The sequence below is a fragment of the Salvelinus sp. IW2-2015 genome, linkage group LG1, assembly GCF_002910315.2.
Source record: "Salvelinus sp. IW2-2015 linkage group LG1, ASM291031v2, whole genome shotgun sequence".
In the NCBI taxonomy this organism is placed as follows: Eukaryota; Metazoa; Chordata; class Actinopteri; order Salmoniformes; family Salmonidae; genus Salvelinus; species Salvelinus sp. IW2-2015.
In genome coordinates, this window is record NC_036838.1 from 23,213,149 (window position 1) to 23,227,294 (window position 14,146).

The 14,146-nt window shown below is 41.4% G+C and overlaps 1 protein-coding gene across 4 annotated transcripts in view; it reads right to left on the reverse strand.

Moving 5' to 3' along the window:
* Positions 1-14,146, reverse strand: part of wnk2 (WNK lysine deficient protein kinase 2) — a 66,788-nt gene that overhangs the window by 18,369 nt on the left and 34,273 nt on the right. For all 4 annotated transcript variants that reach the window (XM_023986179.2, XM_070443247.1, XM_070443244.1 and 1 more), the window contains exons 11-17: positions 12,165-12,317; positions 5,812-6,141; positions 4,919-4,971; positions 4,371-4,533; positions 3,886-4,002; positions 3,037-3,207; positions 2,712-2,754 (exon numbers count right to left, since the gene is read on the reverse strand). In XM_023986179.2, the coding sequence (XP_023841947.1) occupies positions 2,712-2,754; positions 3,037-3,207; positions 3,886-4,002; positions 4,371-4,533; positions 4,919-4,971; positions 5,812-6,141; positions 12,165-12,317 (1,030 nt within the window). The remainder of the gene's footprint in view (positions 1-2,711; positions 2,755-3,036; positions 3,208-3,885; positions 4,003-4,370; positions 4,534-4,918; positions 4,972-5,811; positions 6,142-12,164; positions 12,318-14,146) is intronic.

Below are 14,146 nucleotides of genomic sequence, written 5' to 3' on the forward strand. Positions count from 1 at the left end.
ATACATTACAAGGGATGAAGAAGCAATATTCCAAGCTGCAGCTCTATATTACAGACACAGAGAACTGATAATATATACTGGTTGTTGGGGTGGGATTGGTGTGGGGGTCTGTGGATGGTTATTTATTGAATATTATGTAAATCCTATWAATTAAAAAGGGCCAATTTGGGTGCAATCAATTAGCATAATGTATCAAAAATCGAAGAAAAAAAATCAACAAAGTTATGTTACAGGAATTCTGTTTCTAATTACAAAAAAGTTTTCTGAAGGATTTGAGGTTGGTGGGTGTTGTGGCTTGCTGAAACGACATGGAATAACCAAGGTTCATAACTGGTTTTGGAGGAGTTGCTCCCTCTGAATACATTTAATTCAACCATACTTTTTGTATACACTTTTTAGCCAGTAGTTCTGAAAGTAGTACTCAAAAGCCAAAAGTGGTCCCCGAAAATTGCATACTACCACACATACTATATGTGCACCACATCATTGCTCTCTCTCTCTCTCTCGCTTTGCTATGTGTGCATCTTGCTAGCTGTCACTCAAATGGTGAGGGGCTGAAGGTAATTGGCTGAAACACAAATTGCTAGGGGACTGGCCCAAATTAGAGATTTCGTGGCTAATTGGGGTAAAACAGTAATTTTGCTCATAGATTATGCATGTAGAACTACACATTGACACATCCAGCCCAAATTGGAGGTTTAAAAAATACTTACTAGTCCCCTGAGTTTCAAAGCAGGTCTTTAAAAAACAGCGAAATGTAACTAAATGTAATTGAAAATGTAATCTACTCCCCAAAAAGTAATATTTATCATGAGAGGGCCATAAACAATAACTAGTAATACTGCACCTCACCTTTCTGGTTAAAAAATAAAGTTGCTGATGTGTTATCACTTTGAAGAGAAGAGCTCATGTACACAGTACAAATATAATAAAAATATGAAAATAATATTATATATGATGCATTTCCTATTCAACAAAACTGTATGAATAAGGCTTGAAATGACGTACATGCTTTCTAAATACAGTATTATCAAATTATAAAATGACTAACAATAAGATTTCACCTTCCTTATAACTGTAAAAAAAAACGTATTTGTATGTTTAGTGTCAGAGAAAATATGCATATTTTCTTAAGGTCTCGCTTGATCAAAACGTCTGCCCCGATCACTGTGAACGTCTCAGAGCCCTAACTTGGCTTCCTGAACTCGTTAGGAACTCGGCTTCCTGAACTCGTTAGGAACTCGCCTTTCATCTCATATTATTCTTGTCCGTCTATGACAAACAGAAAGTGTGTTTTGTATTAATTATTTTTGAATACTGGCTATACATCAATTTCTGAATGTGGTAGATGACAAAACCACTTGCGCTACGATGTAAGGATTCCTTGCATGTTGGTGGCTGTGAATTATGGTTCAGCCAGGAGTTGATGGACAGTCGGAAGAGCGAATGAAATGATAGGAGGGACATCCCAGCTTCAAGTGGTGTCAGATTCACATCCTGCTTCACAGAGGCAAAAAAGACATACCAAAGATTTTTTTAACTAAACCAAGATAGACCACCGCCAGTCGTTTCCAATGGAAACAAAAGAGTCATAGTGGGCAGAACAAGCAAGGAGGTGGGCAGAGCCAAGCACAAGCCAGCTATTTTCCTGTTCTAGCATGTATCTGCATATTTATGTTAGGGAACGCCTACTCTGTGAAGTGCGCGTGTGCAATAACTAAATTTGCCAGTGCACTCCTTCTAAATGACATGATTTTTTAAAACCTTGGCAAAGGGTAAAGTCTAAAAAACGTAATCCTCTCTGTTCAAAACAGATTCTAGTTTTGGGAACTGAAAACTGTATTGAGATCAAATGTTTAATCGGTGAGAACATTTGCAGAATGTCAGACAAAATCCATCTCCTTCCATCTTCTCCCAATGCTGGCCACTGGGCTTCCTATCACTACCATATTTGGATGCTTCACATTTATACATCCGGTGAAATATCTGGCGCATTATTCTAACTGTGGACATACTCCTCTGTCCGTGAGAATCAGGGCTACCTCTCAATGCAAGCCATTTCGGTGGTCTAAATCGATCTACAGCGAATATGTCAGTCCGAACCGGTACCAGAAACACGCAGGTCTTTACATCTTAAAGGTTTTAAATACGTTGTGCCTTTTAATTTTAACAACGGAATTAATTAGAATATAGGAATATATCGAGAGAAAAAGGGTTATGAACATTAACGAAAAATTAAAGAAAGCCATCGAAATACATATATATTCGTCTCCTTTTTAGCACCAATTGATTTAAAAACACTCTGACCTTGTAGATTATTTAGGATTAGAAAAGTGTTTATGAATCATTCAAAAAACGGTATGGAGAGCCTTTACGCACTAAATATATTGGTAAATCAAAAATACAGTGGTTTGAGTCATCCTGAAAATTCACATATTCAATTGTTCAAACCATGAAATATTAGAAGGTGCGAAAAGGGTACACCAGTGATTGGACAATACACATCGACCATAAGCTTTACTGATCTTAGAACTGTAGGCTGATGACAACAGTTTAGTCGTGAACCGTGTCCCAGGCTCAAAAGGCTAAGTTCCATTACTATATATGTTCCAAAATTATTGCACAATTTGTAACAAGTTGAATAGTATCCACTATAGAATAGATACAGGAGAGAGAGAGAAAGAAAAAGAGAGAGAGAAGTGAGGCATTACCATTCTGCTGATAAGCAGGATGGTGTGCTCCGGGCTGCTGAATCTTCAGAGAGATAGAGAGGAAGACATAAAACAGACATGTGAGAGATGCATTAAATGTGTGTGTGTGTGTGTGTGTGTGTGTGTGTGTGTGTGTGTGTGTGTGTGTGTGTGTGTGTGGTGTGTGTGTGGTGTGTGTGTGTGGTGTGTGTGTGTGTGTGGTGTGTGTGGTGTGTGTGGTGTGTGTGGTGTGCGTGCATTTCATGTGTGTGGCTTCTGAATAAACATCCATGTGAGTATATTAGCGTCTATGTGTGAGGACTTGTGTTTGGGATGCCCCCCTCACCTCTCCCCCCAGCCCCCCAGAGCTGTGTCCCAGTTGGGGACTGCCCCCCAGGGCGGAGGCCGTCTCTCCCTCCATGTTCTCACTCAGCATGTCCTCAGCCTTGTCCACGATGTCTTTTAGCTGGTCAATGAACATCTCCTTCTCTATGGGCAGGATGAAGCCATTCTCCACCTACATACACACACACAGAGAGACAGATACACACACACACACACACACACACACACAGACACAATGTAACTACAAGCAATATAATAATGCCAAAACAAGAATACTGAAGAAGTGATAGCACTTTAGGAACAATCATAATGTAAGTATACCATTTCAATACAGGAAAGGTACGATTACAAGGGGATTGATAATGAACTGGATGACCGAACAGAATACTCATTTATAAGATCTTCTGCTGTAGTGCATTTGAGCTTGGTGGCCCTATTTAAATATTAAAAGATCTATTTGAAGCTCTCAAAATAGCTTTCCCCAGGACATCCCAGACAGACAGAGGACCTCTGTCTAGACCTGGGGTCAAATACTATTTGAAATCCTTCAAATCTTTTGAGCATTTGCTCTAGCCGTCCCGGAGCGCCAGATGGGCGGGCTTCGCAGTTTTGTGACTATTCTAATTCATCCATTAATCCAGGAAAGCTCACTCAAGCACAGATAAAGAATTTGAAATTACTTCAAGTCGTTTTTTTTGCACCCGGGTCTACGTCCCAAACGGCACCCTATGCCCTACATGGTGCACTACTTGGACCAGAGCCCTATGGACCCTGGTCAAAAGTAGTGCACTCTAAAGGGAATAGGGTGTAATTTGTGACGCAGAACGGTCTGCCAAGGTTATGACCTCACCATGTAAATGGCTATCTCCTCCGGAGCATCTCCGTCCAGGTCGAACTTGAAGGTCACCATTTTGTGATTGTGAGTCTCCAGCTGGCATTCCACCATCTTATCGCCTGTGTTGCACACCTGAGGGGAAGGAGAAATCCCTTTGAATGTGAAAGTATGAATATGCATATACTTTGAATATACAGTATAAATTGTAATTTCAGTTTCAAACTTCTCCCTTTTGGGCTAACTGAATAGCTTATGAACGGCTAAAACGTTGAGCAAATCAAATCAAACTTTATTTTTCCCACGCGCCGAAAACAACAAGTGTAGACTTTACCGTGAAATGCTTACTTGCAAGCCCTTAACCAACAGTTCAGTTCAAGAAGAGTTAAGAAAATATTTACCAAGTAGACTAAAATAAAAAAGTAATTATAAAAAGTAACACAATAAGATTATTGTGCACTGGCCAGTTCGGAGCTGCGGTCCGTGTGGACGGACAGACTTACATTGAGCATGCTCAGTTTGGGCTTGTTGGTCTTCTCCTGGCGGGAGCGTGTGCGGGCCGATTTGCGGTGGTGTTTCCGGGTCTTCCCGTCTCCCTTCCCGCCGCTGGCCGAGCCATCGCAGCCATCACTCATCTCCTTACCCGACGCCACGTCTGAGTTGAAGCTAAAGGCAGGGATGTGAAAGAGTTAAACAATACTTTTAACACATTCTCTCTCTCTGTCTCTCTGTGTGTCATTAAGACGGGACTCTGGTGTAGTAACTGGTGTTTAGGTTAAAGATATAGTTACCCTGAACCTAAGGATGGATTGCTGTCTGACCTTGTCCATAGACTGCTTACATGGCAAGGAAACCAATATGTCATTTTATAACTTGGGTGAACTATCCCTTTAAGATTTCATCGAGAAAGTATTCACTATTGACAAGGCCAGGTGTCCACACCACGGTCACACACTACAGCCCCTATACCGTACACAGTACCCACTATAGCCATTGTTGGGGAAGAACATTTCAACAACACTAGTGAAGCTCAGAAGGTATGGCCACACACCTGTCATAGCCTGGGTAACTGTGAAACGCCATGGGTTTCTCTTGCAGTGGCTCCTGAAGGCAAAACAATGGGGTTGTTGGATTCACAAGAACATGTCACAGGGCTTAGAGTATGGCTGRGTCCCAAATGGCACTCCTTCCCTATATGGTGCACCACTTTTGACCAGCGCCTACGTAGGGAATAGAGTGCCATTTGGGACGCAGGCTGCATTTACAATATGGGCAGTGCATAGCCGACACACAAGAAAAGAGTGCACTGATGCATGTACGAGTACTGTACACAGTATGTGCTGTGCGTTGTAGTAGAGTAAGAGTTGCATCTGGACTCTCTTGGAAGTCAAGGCGCGAGAAGAACCTTTCCAGTTGAAAAAGGTTCTTCGAGGAACCCCTGTGTTTTGTGATGGGAGGGGTTCAACTTTAAACCTTTTTAATAATATGTTGCAAAGGTGGCAGCCTATCAGATTGGAGGCGTGGCTTTGTTGGAGGTGTGACTTTCAAATCATTATTTTTGGTCACTTGTTAGCGTCGTCATTCCTGTTTATCGTGTTAAGTTGGTACACTGCAAATTAAAATGTTCCTTGAATATTCATGCGTATTATATTCRAATATAATATTCATCACATTAACATTGCTGATTACATTTACTCTAACGGGTAGCCAAAAAAACGATCTATCGTAAAGCCACGCCTCCACTCCAGGGTTCCTCCAGGAACCCGTTGCTACATTGAACCATTAAAGGTTCCTCCAAGAATCCCTCAAGAAACGGAAGATGCAAATATGAACCATTAACTAGCAACGGTTCCTTGAGGAACTCCATGGTTCCTCGAGTCACCACTAATTCTAAGAGYGTACTGTACTGTAGAAACGGTTGATAACTGTCTGGTGAAAAGCTACCTCTTGGCTGGTCTCAGGTTGGTAAGAGGTGGACATAGATGCAGTGTCCAGGTTCTGCTGAGTCGTGGACAAGCTGAAACCGTCAGGCACTGGGGCTGCTATCTGGATGCCAGCGGGCTTCAGGGCTGCAGCTGGAACCGGGGCCAGGCGTGGGACCCGGGCTGGGCTCTCAGGGACAGTCTGGTCAGACCCGGCTGCAGCAGCAGGTTCGGGGTCCACCACCTCGGCCCTCCAGGGTGGGGAGAGGATGGCAGGCTGGACGGGGTGGAGCGGAGCAGGGGCCGACACCTGAGCCTCTCCATGGGGGTCCTGAGGGCCACCAGACTGGACCTGGAAGGAGGAATGACTCAGGTATTACAGAACCTTCTTTGCCACTGCTGCTAAAGACACAGTACAACCTACGTGTTTATCCAAATGTATGTTATGTGCTGTGCTACAGTTACTATCCATATTCCAACATAGTCAAAATGTAAAGCCAACGTATTTGGAAGGTTTTGTAAAGCCAGCTTACAGTGCATTAGGAAAGTAAATGTTAAGTAAATGTTATGTTACAACCTTGTTCTAAAATGTATTAAATACATACACATCCTCATCAGTCTACACACAATACCCCACAATTCTAAAGCAAAAACAGTTTTTTAGACATTTTTGCAAATGTATTAAAAATAAAAATAAACAGATATCTTATTACATAAGTATTCAGACCCTTTGCTAYGAGACTCCTTGAGATGTTTCTACAACTTGATTGGAGTCGGTGAAGAGGGTCTTGGTCAGGGAGGTGACCAAGAACCCGATTGTCACTCTGATAACCTTCCAGAAGGACAACCATCTCTGCAGCACTCCACCAATCAGGCCTTTATGGTAGAGTGGCCAGACAGAAGCCATTCCTCAGTAAAAGRCACATGACAGCCCACTTGCAGTTTGCCAAAAGGCACCTAAAGGACTCTCAGACCATGGTCTGATGAAACCAAGATTAAAMTCTTTGGCCTGAATGCCAGGTGACAAGTCTGGAGGAAATCTGGCACCATCCCTATGGTGAAGCATGGTGGTGGCAGCATCATGCTGTGGGGATGTTTTTCAGCGGCAGGGACTGGGAGACTAGTCAGGACTGAGGAAAAGATGAACGCAGCAAAGTACAGAGAGATCCTTGATGAAAACCTGCTCCAGAGCGCTCAGACTGGGGCGAAGGGTCACCTTCCAACAGGAGAAACACCCTAAGCACACAGCCAAGACAACGCAGGCGTGGCTTCGGGACAAGTCTCTGAATGTCCTTGAGTGGCTCAGCCAGAGCCTGGACTTGAACCTGATCGACCATCTCTGGAGAGATCTGAAAATAGCTGTGCAGCGACACTCCCCCTCCAACCTGTTGGCATGACAGGGTAGTGCAAAAAAAATAAAATGGAAATAGCTAAATAAACAGAGCAACATAATGAGAACGTAATAAACACACAGCTTTAATCTCTATGTTTCTCCAAAGATATCAGTTTAGATTAGGAGTGAACACAACTCCTGATCTTTATCCATTACTTAAAGGCCCAATCCATAARTGATGTGTCCCCAGCGGTAGCAAAACAAAGTACAAACACAATCGACCAGAAACAACAAAAAAAACACAAAAAAAACAAGTTGTTTGATTTTCACCATTGAGTGCACCCGGTTCCTTAGCTGTCAGTCCTCCAGGGCACTTTTCTTACTGGTTACTCTCATTACGTATTACTTGCTTATGGATTGTGCCTCTACAGTTATGATCAAATATACATGATAGATCTGTTTTGCATAAACGCCATGAGTCTGTCAAGCGAGAATCTACACATTATGGAGAAACAACCCCTCTGTGAGCARGTAGTGCAATCTAAAGTGAATTGTTTGTGGCAAAGAGTTAAATATAACTGCCAGGAGTACACAATCGTTTAATTACATTTTTGTATTGGGTGTATCTACTGACAGCCTGTATAGTTCCGGAAACATACATCCGTTGTTTTGTTTATTTTCTTTACTCTGCCTGCAAACACACTGGATGCTTCAGAGGACATTGAAGACATCAAAACCATGAAATAACACATTAGGAATCATGTAGAAACAAAAAAAAAGTGTTAACCAAATCAAAATATATTTTATATTCTTCAAAATAGCCACCCTTTGCCTTGATGACAGCTTTGCACACTCTTGGCATTCTCTCAACCAACTTCACCTGGAATGCTTTTCCAACCGTCTTGGAGTTCCCACATACGCAGAGCACTTGTTGGCTGCTTTTCCTTCACTCTGCAGTACAACTCATYCCAAACCATTTCAATTGGGTTGAGGTCAGGTGATTGTGGAGGCCAGGTCATCTGATGCAGCACTCCATCACTCTCCTTCTTGGTCAAATAGCCCTTACACAGCCTGGAGGTGGGTTGGGTCATTGTCCTGTTGAAAAACAAATGATAGTCCCACAAACCAGATGGAATGGCGTATCGCTGCAGAATGCTGTGGTAGCCATGCTGGTTAAGTGTGCCATGAATTCTAAATAAATCACAGACAGTGTCACCAGCAAAGCACCCCCACACCATCAAACCTCCTCCATACTTCACGGTGGGAATAACACTTGTGGAGATCATCCGTTCACCTACCCTGCGTCTCCAAAAATCTCTAATTTGGACTCATCAGACCATAGGACAGATTTCCACCAGTCTAATGTCCATTGCTCACGTTTATTGGCCCAAGCAAGTCTCTTCTTCTTATTGGTGTGCTTTAGTAGTTGTTTCTTTGCAGCAAATCGACCATGCAGCAGTCTCCTCTGAACAGTTGATGTTGAGATGTGCCTGTTACTTGAACTCGGTGAAGCATTTATTTGGGCTGCAGAGTCTGGTAACTCTAATGAACTTATTATCCTCTGCAGCAGAGGTAACTCTGGGTCTTCCTTTCCTGTGGCAGTCCTCATGAGAGCCAGTTTTATCGTAGCGCTTGATGGTTTTTACGACTGCACTTGAAGAAACTTTCAAAGTTCTTGAAATTTTCCAGATTGACTGACCTTCAGGTCATAAAGTAATGATGGACTGTCGTTTCTCTGCTTATTTGAGCTGTTCTTGCCATAATATGGACGTGTTCTTTTACCAAATAGGGCCATCTTCTGTATACCCCCTACCTTGTCACAACAGAACGAATTGACTCAAACACATTAAGAAAGAAAGAAATACCACAAATTAACTTTTAACAAGGCACACCTGTTAATTGAAAAGAATTCCAGGTGACTACCTCATGAAGCTGGTTGAGAGAATGCCAARAGTGTGCAAAGCTGTCATCAAGGCAAAGGGTGGCTACTTTGAAGAACCTCAAATTTAAAATATATTTTGATTTGATTTAACACGTTTTTTGTTACTGCATGATTCCTTATGTGTTCTCATAGTTTGGATGTTTCACTACTATTCTACAATGTAGAAAACAGTAAAAATAAAGAAAAACCCTGGAATTAATATGTGTCTCCAAACTTTTGACTGGTACTCTAAGTATAAACACCCCTATGCTATGAAATTCCAAACTGAGCTCAGGTGCATCCAATTTGCTTTTATCATCTTTGAGATGTCATTACAACTTGATTGGTGTCTACCTGTGGACAATTTAATTGCTTGGCCATGACTTAGAAAGAAACACACCTGACCAAACTGAGCAACTGGGCAAGAAGGACCTTGGTGAGGGAAGTGATCAAGAACCCAATGACCACTCTGGCAGAACTACAGAGTTCCTTGGCTGAGATGGGAGAACCTGCTGGAAGGACAATGGTCAATACAGCACTTCACCAATTTGGGCTTTATGGGAGAGTGGCCAGACGGAAGCCATTCCTGAGAAAAAGGCACATGACAGCATGCCTGAAGTTTGCAAAAAGGCATGTGAAAGACTCTGAGATAATAAGGCAAACGATTCTGTGGTCTGATGAGACAAAAACTGAACTCTTTGGCTTGAATGCAAAGCGCTATGTCTGGAGAAAACCAGGCACAGCCCATCATCCGTCTAACACCATCCCTACTGTGAAGCGTGGTGGTGAAGCATCATGAAATGGGGATGCTTTTCAGTGGCAGGGACTGGGAGACTGGTAAGGATAGAGGGGACAATGAATGGAGACCAATACAGGCAAATTAGAACCTGCTTCAGGGCACAAACAACCTCAGACTGGGGTGAAGATTYACGTTCCAAAAGGACAATGACCCCAAGCATACAGCCAAAGCATCGCTGGAACAAGAATGTGAAAGTCCTTGAGTGGCCCAGCCAAAGCCCAGWCTTCAATCCCATTGAAAAACTGTGGGAAGACTTGAAGATTGCTGTTGAACGCTGCTCCCAATCTAACGCAACAGAGCTTGAGAAAAGCTGCGAGAAAAAACGGGAGAAAATCCCCAAATCCAGATACGCAAAGCTGATAGACATACCSAAGACGACTCAAAGCTGTAATCGCCACCAAAGGTGCTTCTACAAAGTACTGACTCAGGGTTGTGAATGCTTATGTACATGAGATATTTCTGTATTTCATTATATATATTTTTGGACTTTGTCATTTTTGGGGTATTCTGTATAGATGSSTGGGGAAAATGTATATTTAATCCATTTTGAATTCAGGCTGTAACAACACAATTTGGAATAAGTCAAGGGGTATGAATASGTTCTAAAGGCACTGTATCTGGAGGACGATTTAAATCAGGCTACAGAATGTTTTTATTGAATTTCTCACTGGGGGTAATGGACCACCATCTCTCTCATTACGCTCATCTACTGTGGAGGTTGGCGAGAGAACAATAACAAAAGCAGCTGACGTTGCCAATCATTTTGCTGATGTAAAAAAAAACATAATTTTTTTTTACAAAGAAAACAAATTTACTGAGAGATCAAGTAAACATCCATTCTTCCAAACAAGCTATTGTCCAATGAAATGATGATMATATCATGAGCTACAAAACTGCTGGTGTCAGTAGAGGTGTTAAACCTATTGAAGTCATTACCCAATGGTAAATCTACAGGTTATGATCTTAGACAATTTTACACTTCGGTATGCTGCTCCCCAGATTGCAGCTCCACTGAAATACATATCTAATTGGTCACTGGAAAAGGGACAATTTCCAAATGTACTGAAGCATGCGAAGCTGTGTCCGTACCTGAAACTCAAGGTACTATATTTGCAGATTATACTACAATCTACACATCAAGACMATCTGTTCAACAGGTACAGAGAGCTCTACAAGTAGGTCAGGGAAATACAGGGAGTGGGTCTACCGGAAACAAACGTGTTATGAACGCTAAGAAAACCAATTGTTATGTTGGTCTGGAAAAAGCAGACACCAAATGGGATGCGATTAAGCATGGCGGGAGTACAACTTAAGGAGGTGGAAACCAAACGACTAGGGGTACAGCTAGACAACTGCTTGTCATTGTTGTCTCAAATAAGTAATCTATGTAAGAAAAGAATTAGAACTGCATGCATGGTCAGAAGGATAGCAAAAATATTTACAGGGAAAGATTCTTAAGCAAACAACCCAAGCATTAATATTGAGAGTCAGGTGATCTACTGTTCTGTGGTGTGGGGAAATGCAACAGCAAGTGACATTAGGAGGCTGCAGAATGCAAAGAAGAAAGCAGCAAGTTCTGAGGTGGGGATACGATTCCTTTGTTGTAGTTATGCACAATGCTCTTGGGTGGTCATCAATCAGTAAGATAATACAAAATAAAAAGAAATGCTTATTTTGTTTCAGAGTACACCATTTAAAAATGGCCAAACTGCATTCACAGCAGGGTTCCGTTGGTAAGTCAATAYTAGGAATAGATTGTCCACCATCTATGTGTTATCCCGGCAGAGAAGGTATACTGGCAAATTAACGTTTTGTTTCAGAGCAATGAAGAATTGGAATAATTTATCTGAGCATACTAGAAACCTTTCAATATATATTCTGATTCTGACGAAGGCCATTGCAGGCCGAAACGTTAATCTTTTAACCTTGAAAAAAAWAAAAATWATAATAATMATTTTATGGTGAGCGAGTGTTGCACCTTTTCCTTTTCAAAATATAAATTCAAACAATAGTTTAGAACCAGTTGAACATAATAATTTGGAAGGTTGTGCAGGACTAGGGCAGATGAAGGAACCAAGCTATCTTTTCAGACTATCAGAGTACTTATCATCAGGATTTTTTTTTTTAACATATATTAACTTTGTATACATTATGTTTTTCTTACCTGTCAATGTATTACGTCTGTTGTTTGTAACAGTGTGTTCTATGTGAACATGTGATTGTATTATAAATTGTACTTAAATGTTTAAGGACTTAGTCTGAACAAGGTCTTAAAGAGATTCTAATGAAATCCCTGAAAAATCTAGCAAATCTACTGCCCACCTGTGTGCTGATCTGCAGTGGCTGGAGAGGGGGCGTGGCCTGGGAAGGCTGCTGTAGAGGGGTAGAAGCATTGCTGCCCAGGCAGGCAGCTGATTGGGCAAGACTGATGGTGATGTCAGAGCACTGCTGAGGTAGAGGCTGGCTGGCAGACAACTGTGGTAGGGAGAGGGAGGGAGAGAGAGAGAGAGAGAGGAGGACAGGCAGGGTGAGTAAAAATCATGACGAAGTTAATTGAACATCTATATCTGTCCTGTTCCACAAACATAATATAGTGCCTCTCATACACTCTGCCTGTCCAGTCACCTAGTTGCCAAACAGTCTGTCTGACTGGAACACACACCCTCGGTCACAGCGTCTGACTGGGGACACACACACAAACATACACAAAGCTCTGGGCTCACACATACACATACACACACAGCTGAGAACAACAAAAATCACAGCCACTATCATCTCTGCTTATTAAACAGAAGCCTGGGGACAGACAGCATCTGACTGGACGGTCAGGATTTTGTCAATGAGAGACCAACAAACTAGCACATCTCATATTTACACTCACATTTAAATCAAAAAGTCAAATCAAACTTTATTTGTCACATGCACCGAATACAATAAGTGTAAACCTTACCGTGAAATGCTTACTTACAAGCCCTTAACCAACAGTGCAGTTAAAGAAGAGTTAAGAAAATATTTACCAAATATACTAAAGTAAAAAATTATAAAAAGCAACACAATAACATAACAATTACGAGGATATATACAGGGGTTACCGGTACCGAGTCAGTGTGCGGGGGTACAGGTTAGTTAGTTAATCTGACTATTATATGCATATTCTAGTTTCGGGGGCTGAGAAATAGGCMGTTTAAAATGGGTACGGATATTTTGCCAAATGTTAAAATTGCGCCCCCTAGTTAGAAGAAGTTTTAACTAGTCCAATGCTCTAACACCTGATTACATTGCACTCCACGAGGAGCCTGCCTGTTACGCGAATGCAGTAAGCTAAGTTAAGTTGCTAGCTAGCATTAAACTTATCTTATAAAAAACAATGAATCAATGACTGTCATTGCTCCAATGTGTACTTAACCATAAACATCAATGTCTTTCTTAAAATCAATACACAAGTATATATTTTTAAACCTGCATATTTAGCTAACATAAATCCCGGTTAGCAGGCAATATTAACCAGGTGAAATTGTGTAATTTCTCTTGCGTTCATTGCACGCAGAGTCAGGGTATATGCAACAGTTTGGGCCGCCTGGCTCTTTGCGAACAAATTTGCCAGAATTTTACGTAATTATGACATAACATTGAAGGTTATGCAATGTAACAGGAATATTTAGACTCATGGATGCCACCCGTTAGATAAAATACGGAACGGAATAAACGTTTTGTTTTCGAGGTGATAGTTTCCGGATTAGTCAAAGGTATATGGTTTAGAGAGAAATAGTCGACGCGTTTTAATTCCTGTAATAACTTGCGGCTGAACTTGAAAGGGGTTCCTTCGTTATTTTACCGTTCATGTCTTCCATAGAGAATGTCTTGATCTACTTCAAATAAGGTCTGTGTTTCGCAGAGGAGCAGACTGACAGGGGACCATGCAGACAAGCTCTGCTTTCTGCACTCTCCCTAAAACTTCTTAACTGGGAATATTGAAAACCCATGAAAGCTGGTGGTTCGTTTTAACATATGTTCTCATGTTATTTGAGACTAAATTGATTTTATTTAYGTATTATATTAAGTTAAAATTGTTCATTCAGTATTGTTGCAATTGTCATTATTACAAAAATGTGTGTGTGTGTATGATATACAGTGGGGAGAACAAGTATTTGATACACTGCCGATTTTGCAGGTTTTCCTACTTACAAAGCATGTAGAGGTCTGTAATTTTTATCATAGGTACACTTTCAACTGTGAGAGACGAATCTAAAACAAAAATCCAGAAAATCACATTGTATGATTTTTAAGTAATTAATTTGCATTTT